Source organism: Esox lucius, chromosome 7 (genome assembly GCF_011004845.1).
Source record: "Esox lucius isolate fEsoLuc1 chromosome 7, fEsoLuc1.pri, whole genome shotgun sequence".
Taxonomy (NCBI): Eukaryota; Metazoa; Chordata; class Actinopteri; order Esociformes; family Esocidae; genus Esox; species Esox lucius.
Genome location: NC_047575.1, coordinates 7,746,636 through 7,756,600, shown reverse-complemented (window position 1 = coordinate 7,756,600; position 9,965 = coordinate 7,746,636). Strand labels below are relative to the sequence as shown.

Here is a 9,965-nt window from a genome sequence, read left to right as displayed (position 1 = left end):
CTGTGCATTCACAGGCGTAATGAGCCATCTGTTCTGTCACGCCACCGCAAAACAAATGTCATCAAACCATTCGCTCTCTCCTTCCCTATTCCCTTCTCTCACCTTCCTCTTTCTTTCCAGGTAAACGGTGTGCTTTTGTTTGTTCTGGAAGCAGGAACACCTTGCTAATGTGAGACGCGCCGTCGACAGCTGCAGGCACATGACATTGTTACAGTTGCATCAGATTTTTTCCCCCGAATGGAAATTGGCTCACACCTGGCAAAGCCACGGAACTGGTGCGTGTCATTGGAGCTTTCCTTTTGCCGTTGTTGCGCGTTGTCCTCTTCCACTTCTAATTCAGTTGGAAATTTACGTCGTTTAGGTGAGACGAGAAAAACGCAGATGTTTTTTAGTAGCACTTTAATGTTATCAGCCGTTCTAAAATGATAGTGATAGCAACAATAAATATGAAAGAACTGTAACACGCACACATTAGACGGACATGGTTAGAGGACAATGAAGGAACAATAGCACTTGGAAATATGGAAGTTGATTTGCGTGGCTAACCCTGTCCCAGTGTTTTGGGGTGGGGTTAATCGAGGATGATATGCCTTATTGCCTGTAAAGCAAGTACTGCAGGTCCCAAACTCACAGAAACCCTTCCAGACATACAAGAAACTGTCACTCTAGATGAGAAAACTCTGACTACACAAACACAGAGTGCAAAAAGTAAAAGGCAACTGTTTGAGCCCTTCGGAGACCCTCATTTAAAACAAAACATATTCATCACAATGGAATAGCGTTTAGAAAGAACAGACTGCTGCAAACGATGTCATTCGCAGCAGATGGCAAAAGTGGGACAAACATAAATAAGACACAATGAAAAACAGGGTAAACCCATTACAGTCAGATCGCCCCCCTCCACCAAAAAGACCTGAATCCACATTGACCCCAACTCATGACAACCTTTTTGCACCAAGCTCAGGTGATAGGAACAAACGCAGTGAGTAGGCTGCTCTATACTGCCCAGTAGAGAACTCCATTCTTATGCTGTGCATGTCATTGAAAATGTATATACATGTATAGTGTTGTTGTGAACACATACATATATAATATAAATATAATGTCTCTGTAAGTGACCACATCAAAGATGGAGATGCTCCCTCTAAGGGATGACAATACTATCTGGTCACCAACATGAGAGTCTAGCCGTGACGTGTTCAGAAGACTGCTGACTGACTTCTGTACATGCCAGCGCTCCAATTGAATATGGTGGTTGTGGTGTGGGGTTATTCCTCACTGGCTGGTCTTGGCTCATTCTCAGCCACTGCAACGGTTTCCTGTTTGGCAACATCACCGGTTTCCCCCGCATCTTCCGCCTCCTCCTGCCGCTCAGCACTCTCTACTTCTCCCTGGGAGGGCAAGGCCTCGGCTGGGTCAGCCTCCTCAAAGCCTGGGCCCTCCCCCTGGGGCCCCTCACCGTCGTAGATGATGTCCTCGGGGTTGGGGGCCGGTGGGCAGAACTCCTCTTCGGGGAGAAGCTGACGGAACACCGCCTCAGCCTGGAGGGAGAGAACGCACGCACACGCACACACAATCTAAATCTACATCGTCAGTCCAATACACGTCAGGCTCTAAAATTGGAGCAAACAAACATAAATAAAGACACATACAAGTGATCTTCAGGAAATGAATTGTTTGATATTAACGATGACCTGAACACACATTAATGGCCAGACTAGTTACCAGTTTGATGGCGTGGTCACTACCCAAGGCGGCGTCCGGGCTCGTACACACGTGGACGTTACTGGGAAGGTCGTAGCTGCTCCTGTCCACCGCAGAGGTGTCCCTCATGTTGAAGTACAGTGCCCACAGCACCGATGGCACCTCGCTCCCCTCCTCTCCTGAATGGGGAAGACAAGAGTCATGAATGTTTTGAATCCTGTTGGGAGCAAGAGCCATCACAGTATCAGCCCAACAGATTACTGCTCCTCTCCTGCTGATCCACCTTGAGGATCAACAGAAGAGTAGTTTGGTAGAAGTTACAGTGTGTGAGGGGGGGGGGGTTGCCATACACACAAGCTCATGTCTGCCACTGAAACCAAATCCTGGTGTAGGAGATTACGGGCTGCTACCAAACAACTGGGTCCAATTCATTTTTTTGTGTAAGAAATAGTCAACCGTAACTGCCATTTTATTCTCGTAGGGAATATTCACTCAGTGCAAGAGTAAAAAATTGATGTTAACAGGCTCCTTTCAACATAGCTTATCTGAGGAAGAATTATTTCTGTTAATGGGGTGACATTTGGTTTGCCGACAAGGCCCACGGAAAGTGTTTCTTGAAACTCTTTGATCGGTCCGTGAGTGAAACTTAAAGCGGTCAAACAAAACGGGAGAGGATGATTTGGAGGTGCGAGAAGGCTCCGGGTTTTCAAAGCGTAAAACCGTCATTCTGTATCATTACCCTTTAAAATGCAAGGGACCAAAAAAAGGTACCCAAAGAAAGAGAGGGAAAAAAGGTGTCAGTCTGAAATGTCAGTGTGGTCATTACCAAAATGTCACAATTATAATATGTGTTACTTTTCCTGCCTTGGGTGGCAGAGTGATTTAGTTAATTTGGAGAGCGGCAGAGGTGTGGTACTGTCGACGTGACGTCTCTTCAAAAGGCCACCCGACCTCAAAACACATCGGTGCGGTCCTCTCCATCCACCTGACTGAACGCAACGCAAATACGCTGCTTGTTAAGACATCGTTGTCTAGTTTTTTCCCGTGTGTAAACCCCCAGTTCTGTCGCAGTCATACAGATGTGAGAAATGTCAAATTAGCATAGAGCTGTGCTCCTCCTGACGGGGGCTTCGACGCGCCTGGAGCAGAAGCATTCCACCCTGTGGCGCACCGCACACACATCTACATACTAACTCATCTGGCAAGCATTCGGAAAAACACCTGGTTCCCTCCTCAGTTGGCCAAGACCCGCCTTTCACCCGCCTGCCCACTATAAATCAACGCTAGTCCTTCACCTGTGATTATTTGCACTTAGTCGGACTCAGAAGTACAATTCGATCTTCGCTGAACTAAGGATTGTGAACTATTTCTACTGTTTCGTCTGGCTAACTGGCAGGCACAGAGATGGTTGGCAAAAGTAAAAAGTGTTTCTTGGCAAACAAACTATTCTCTAGTCCTTTCGGCTTGGCTAACTGGTGGTTAAGAAGAGGTTAGCATAGACAGAGATGGTTGCTATGACAAGAAAAAGGTGGGTCAATTTACTCCATGCCACGTTCAATCAATCAAATGTATTTATAAAGCCCTTTTTACAACAGCAGTTGTCACAAAGTGCTTTACAGAGACACCCGGCCCTGAACCCCAAGGAGCAAACAACAGTAGTGGCTAGGAAAAACTCCCTAAGAAGGCCGAATTTTAGGAAGAAACCTAGAGAGGACCCAGGCTCAGAGGGGTGACCAGTCCTCTTCTGGCTATTTGATTTTAGACTAGGTCAAAAGTATGACCAGGTGGACAAGGACAGGGACAGCAACGGGCCCCCCAATCCAGGTACTCCGCAGGTGTGGACCAGGACCTCATCTCCTCCTAAAATTAAAAACTGGAGGAGACTGAGAAAAGTTTGTAGTGCATTCCTCATATCCCCCAGCACAATAATATAGCAGCGTAACACCTTGGAACTGAGACGGGGGGTCCGGTGACATTGTGGCCCTACCCGGGGGAGGCCCCGGACAGGGCCCAACAGGCAGGAAATCAATCCACCCACATTGCCAGGCATCAACCAAAGGGACACCCACCAACCGCAACCCCCCTGAAAGAGGGCAGAGTATTGCCAGCAGCGTACAGCCCAATTGCACAAGTGCGCAACAGAGAGAAGCCAGTGACTCTTCCCCCGAAAGGCATTGGAGGGAGGGCATCCCAGTGGCGACGAGAGCCCACCTGGCAAGACAGCAAGGGTGGACAGTATCAAGCCCTGGTGGTGTGGTGCCTGTTCGACTGGGGTCAAACTGTCCTGTTCGTAAGTTGGGATGCCGGCTGGTAAACACCGACAGGTCGACGGAAGGGCCTTTTGATTGGGGCTGGATGAGGTGGTTCCCTTTCTTCGTCTGGGTGTGTACCCTGCCACTGGCTCAGAAAGACAACAGCTGCGTCTGGCACCTCTAGCCATTCTTTTGCTTGTTTTGGTCTGACTGTAAACAATATGGTGAAGGCATCTACAAAGGCTTCTCATATTCCGTGATGCTACAGATTCACCAATCTGTAATTAATCTGGGGAGACGCAGGGGTTCTAGATAGAAGTCAGACACCGGTCGATTGAATTCAATACAGATCAAGGCACAGGTGTGTGCACTCAGAAAAGCATTGCTACGGGAGTTGTGGTGAAACACGCAATCCTGCTACAATGTTTGGACAGTGGTATTGCTTGTTATGGGTCCTGGGCCACTATAGACCGTTTTATGTGGATGTACAGAGCGTTCCCCAGGAATCTATTCTCTTCAGCTGTGATTTGAATGCAGAACCAGCTGGTGCCTTGGTCCCAAACCGTTCGTCAGTGACCCCAGATATTTAACAATTTTGTTATAGCCCTGAAGAGATACACCTGATTCATTTATCAACGGCATGTCTAAAGATCTGAGTAGTGGAAAGCACCTCTTCCACAAAACAGGGGGGCAGAACGCGGTCTGTGTTCAAGTGCCGTCGTGGTCTACACTTTGAAAGCTCTGCAGCTGCACCTCTAAGATGACTACATCATCCGTTTCAGAGGCCCTAGCACCCTTTCTGAATGGGAATCACCAGTCTATTACCAAAATGGCTGATTTAGGTGGTTCCTATGGCAGATGCACAGGGCGGGACACCTGCTATTTTCCTGTTGTTAAAGAATGGAGATGCGTACAATGCGTCAGCTGTTTTAGCCACTCCTCCAAAAACAAGTGCACATCAGTCGGTTATAATAGGACCTCTTCGTCGTCAGAGTAGAGCGATTCTGGGAACTCGGTGCATTCATCGCTGAACAGGGTGAACAGTTGTCAGATACTGGCCGATTTCAAACGAGCAGTTCAGGGCAATTCTGAATCTCCCCATGTATCCTGGGGTTAATGGCATCCTGTCACCTAAACCCAGCTCTATAGATGTCCGGTTCGTGCCTCAGGGCACTGGCCAGGCAGAGGGACTCCCAGTTAGAGATGCTGGACATGGGTAAGGTCATATCACACAAGGTGATTACAGCAGTGGAATCCATGGACATGCATCAATTACCTGTAGGTACCAAAGACACCACGTGCTGGTCCAGGCCAACGACATGATGGTGATGGACCTCCTACGAGGACTGCGTTTCGTTTTGGCTTCCCTCGGCTCTGCGTTTTGATAACAGCGTAAATCGCGTCAGGACAAGGTGACGTTTGTCCAAATATTTGCTTCAATTAACTCTACCCCAGAAATACATTTGCTTTCATTTAGCCAATATTGATAAAAGTCACACTGTCCTATAAATATTTACACAGTTATCAAAATGCTGAGGTGGTGTAAGCCTATTTGAAACACAGACCTTATTTAAGTGGATCTACAAATCCCTTATGGAAGAAATGAATGGTGTAAGAACACAAAGGGCTGCTTTGAGTTTTGCTGCAAAATTGGGTTCCCGGCTCATACTATTTCAGTCAATATGGGAGTAGCCATGTTCTTGGATCCGCTGTGCATACCGGCCTTCAAACCGTTGGTGCCACTGGACCTCAGGATGCTACCTTACAAGAACGTACTGATAATGGTTTAAATTCAGATGAGGCATCTGCGATGGCTGGTAGCAAAAGGAAACAGCTTCACCATGCCGGGTTCATAAACCAGAGGTATCAGTCTCTGCCTTTAGAGCTGGTACCTTTACACACAGAGGAATCTGCTCGTCTTATCTCCCATTTTTCTGTTTGACAAAACCGGCGAAAGGACTTTCCATGTAGAGCCTTCTTGCAGTGGACTGTGAATGCATCCTCCATGGCATACTACAGCAAAGGTGTTGCCTAGCGGAGTCCGAGGTCAGTCCGGTAGAGGGGTAGCAATACCCTGGGCATTATTCAAACGGTTGAATACCCTAATTATATCATATCTATGGCCTTGTGTCATCGCAAGCACTCCAAACAATGAGGAGGCCATGAAGAGCGTTTCAGGATCAGAGAAGTGAAGGACGAGGCAGAATTTATAGCACCTGAATGGCGGGGCCTCTGGGCCTTGTCTTTCGCTTGTCCTTTTTCAAGATGTGACCGTGGAAATGTTTCAGTGAATTGGGATGTCGAGTGACATAAGCTGGGTTGGCGACATGAACCTGCGATTCCACACCGCTGCGTTGGTTCAAACTTGAATTGGCCAATAAAGCGCCACAGCGACCAGACTTCTCCGTCGCGTTCTTATATGAGCACTTGCACCTGATGGCCCCATCCTCACCTCTTATGCACTGCACCCTCCAGGCCCTAAACCTCCGAGGCCCCTTCCTCTCCCCGTCACCCTCCCCACCACCCCCAACCCCCACGCCTCCTAGCCAGTGGATGAATGAGGAGCCGCCAGCCAGGTGACTTTGTCTCTTTGACCTGTTCTGGCCCACTGCTCCCCTTATCTAGTGATTCATCCTCAATAACTCTCACAGTATTTGTTCTGACATTTTAATTAAAATACTACTACCTCATTCCCGTGGTGAAGGGGGGATGGGGGAGGGGGGGAGGCGTCACAGACGATGGCCCCGCAGCACACTGCACAGGCCCACCACCTGAGCGCCTCGCGTAAACGTACACACACGTACCAAAACAGGTACACACACGCGGGCACCTATGTGCAGACCCGCGTACAAACATACAGGCAGGCAGAAAGACAAACGAAGGAAGGGACGGGAATGAACAGATGAGAAGGGACACCAAGATATGAGAGATGGAGAGAGGTGGCCAGAGATGGGGGTGGGATGGAAGAGAGATGTGGCGAGGGAAAAGGGAATGAGGATGTCAGAGAAAGGGAGCAAAAAAAGGAAGGTGATTTCAATCATGCCTGTCACTCTCATGATGACCTTGCCCCGTAGCCACGGAGAAACAGTCAGAAAACAAATGGCTTCCAAAAGGTGATTGTGGATCTCCGATGTTGGTTTGGGTCAAAATGGAGCTGTCATCTTTATCAATCTGGCCCTGTTTTGAAGAAAGCCATAACCCACCATGGACAAACCTATCCTTGCTTAAGCAATTATACTGCTGACTGCCCTAATATATAGCTGCACAGAGTAGCAATATATAAGTGTTGAAATCCAACACTACTGTTGTTTGCTCCTTGGGGTTTAAGGCCGAGTGTATCTGTAAAGCACTGTGTGACAAGTTGTAAAAAGGGCTTTATAAATAAATGTGATTGATTGCTAATTAGGGTTTTATACCTAATCAATCAATCAAACTAATATGACAAAGGTTATAGGTTCTAGAGGCAAACATTTCCCCCATTATGCGATGGACAGGAGCAAATTAAACATTTACAGTGCTAAGGAAACTGGATGCCCAACTGGATTCCCAAACAGTTTCTGGTCTCAGGTATTAACTTGACCCATTCCCAGGTGTATGAACATTAGCCAGAGCGTAAGAAACAACTTTCTTCAGAGTTCCAAAAAAAATCTATTCACGCTCATAACCCCCAGAAAAAGAGGCAGAGGTGCAAATAAATATCCTTAATCTGAGCCAAAGAAAGACCCCTTAAGGATATGAGCCAAAGAAAGACCCCTTAGGGATATGAGCCAAAGAAAGACCCCTTAGGGATATGAGCCAAAGAAAGACCCCTTAGGGATATGAGCCAAAAAAAGACCCCTAAAGGATATGAGCCAAAGAAAGACCCCTAAAGGATATGAGCCAAAGAAAGACCCCTTAAGGAAATGAGCCAAAGAAAGACCCCTAAAGGATATGAGCCAAAAAAAGATCCCTAAAGAATATGAGCCAATGAAAGACCCCTTAAGGAAATGAGCCAAAGAAAGACCCCTAAAGGACATGAGCCAAAAAAAGACCCCTAAAGGATATGAGCCAAAGAAAGACCCCTTAAGGAAATGAGCCAAAGAAAGACCCCTTAAGGAAATGAGCCAAAGAAAGACCCCTAAAGGATATGAGCCAAAGAAAGACATCTAAAGGATATGAGCCAAAGAAAGACCCCTAAAGGATATAAGGTTTGCTACCCGGGTTGGGGTCACTTCCATTTAAACTCCAATCAATTCAAGAAGTGCAATTTTCAATTGTCTTGAATCCTTTTTGACGAGGAACATTCTGAATTTGAAAATAAAGTTTGGTCCACTTTTTTTTTTAATTGACTGGAATTGAAATGGAATTGACCCCAACCCTGATAGCTGGGTCTATAAAATCGTCTCTAGAGAAGCAGGCGTATTGAAACAGTATTTCTATCATTTGCTGTAATGAGAAGGTTCCATCTGAGGTCACGTACTAATTTACTATCAAGGAACCAAGCCGAGCCTGACAGAAGGTAATGGGAATCAATGGGACAACGGTCTAACGCCAGGCTGGCACGCAGCCATCAATATCAATCATGGTTATTACTGATAATGTCTCCATGCAACCCCGATAAATGTCAGTGAAGCCTCACCCGAATACGGAACCGGCTTGATATTTCCTCTTTAGGAAAGGATATCATGAAGTACTTAGAACATTTCAGTACATTACTTTGCATCGAGTCACGACAGTGGTGTGTGAAGGTGATGGTGTGGAAATCAATCAGGATAGAGGTTAGCTTAGATCGGGTTGTTCCAATTACACTACTAGGGGGTCATAACACTTCTGGTTTCTTTTTCTACCTGTTAGTCAATTGCACTCAACTCCACCCTACGTCTGAATCCGTCCATTATTAGAAGGAGAGGATGAAAACCAGGGAACCATTTTTGAAAAGTTATCGATCAGGATGTCAGCTACTGGTTAAGATTAAATGCATAGGAGTCGCCATTCATGTCAATAATATCTGTTCTATTCATTTTATTTCTACACCATTTCTATTCATTATATTTCTATGTATTTCATCCTAACTGGTCAGAAAATTCCAGACCTGAAATCTAAGAAGTGTTTTGGCCCTCCCGGACTAACAATGAACAGCCATGGGTTAGATAAGAGAGCGAAGAGGACCAAAGAGAGATTCCTAGTCTACCTTCTTTAGATTCCTCTCCAGGACTAACTGGTATGCAGAAGAGTCTGGACACCACAGGAGCGAGGTCTTCTCGGGCCGAGCCAGACGAAGAGCATGTCAGATGGACCAGATCTGTGGTAAGAAAACTGTGGTTAGAAAATAATGTCAAAGTACACATATATGCTGTACATAGATGCTGTAGCTTACTTTGAATTTCTAAATTTCAAAGCATTTTTAAATGAATACACTACAAGTTGGCATTTCCCAATGTGCAGGAAACTTCCTGAATCAGCAGGATGATCAAATTTAGATGCGCCACCTGTACAACCCTTTATTATTATTAGCCAAGCAGATTATCATGGCTGGTTCATTAGCCTACGCTGAAGTTCAGCCCATTCTCAATCTATCCTGTGGCGAGCGAGAGAGAGACCTTCCCTAAAGAGATGGAACATTGTCTAATTACCCTCTTCAGTCAGTTCCCTAACAACCTTAGCGGAGAACAACCAGGCCTCATCAGTATCCCCTCGGCGGCCTGGCGTCAACCGTTCAATGCAGAGCGCCCAGGGGTGATGGGCTGGCAGGAGACTGGGCTCCGGATGCACGCTGCTGGACCTCGGAGACGTCGGGGACGGGGTGGGCGGTTCGAGTCTTCAAAGCACAGTGTTCCACTCCTGCGGGGCATTCCAGCGTTGGGATCCAGAGAGAAGGGTCCAGGCCAATCCCAAGAGCTCAGGCAACTCCCTTCCTTGCTTTTGTTCTTTTTTTTTTTTCCATTTTTCAGGTCGAGGTGGCTGGGGGGTTGAGATGGAGCAACTAGGAACCTGAGAGCTCCTAACAGCGCTGCGCTGCCGGGGAAGAGG

The 9,965-nt window shown here is 46.8% G+C and overlaps 1 protein-coding gene across 1 annotated transcript in view; it reads right to left on the bottom strand.

Moving 5' to 3' along the window:
• Window positions 1-382: 382 nt before the first annotated feature.
• The window catches only part of chm (CHM Rab escort protein), a 43,526-nt gene continuing 33,943 nt past the window's right edge, over window positions 383-9,965 (bottom strand). Inside the window, exons 13-15 of the mRNA XM_010894699.4 lie at window positions 9,127-9,237; window positions 1,726-1,883; window positions 383-1,541 (exon numbers count right to left, since the gene is read on the bottom strand). Coding sequence (XP_010893001.1) covers window positions 1,269-1,541; window positions 1,726-1,883; window positions 9,127-9,237 — 542 coding nt within the window. The 3' untranslated portion in view covers window positions 383-1,268. The remainder of the gene's footprint in view (window positions 1,542-1,725; window positions 1,884-9,126; window positions 9,238-9,965) is intronic.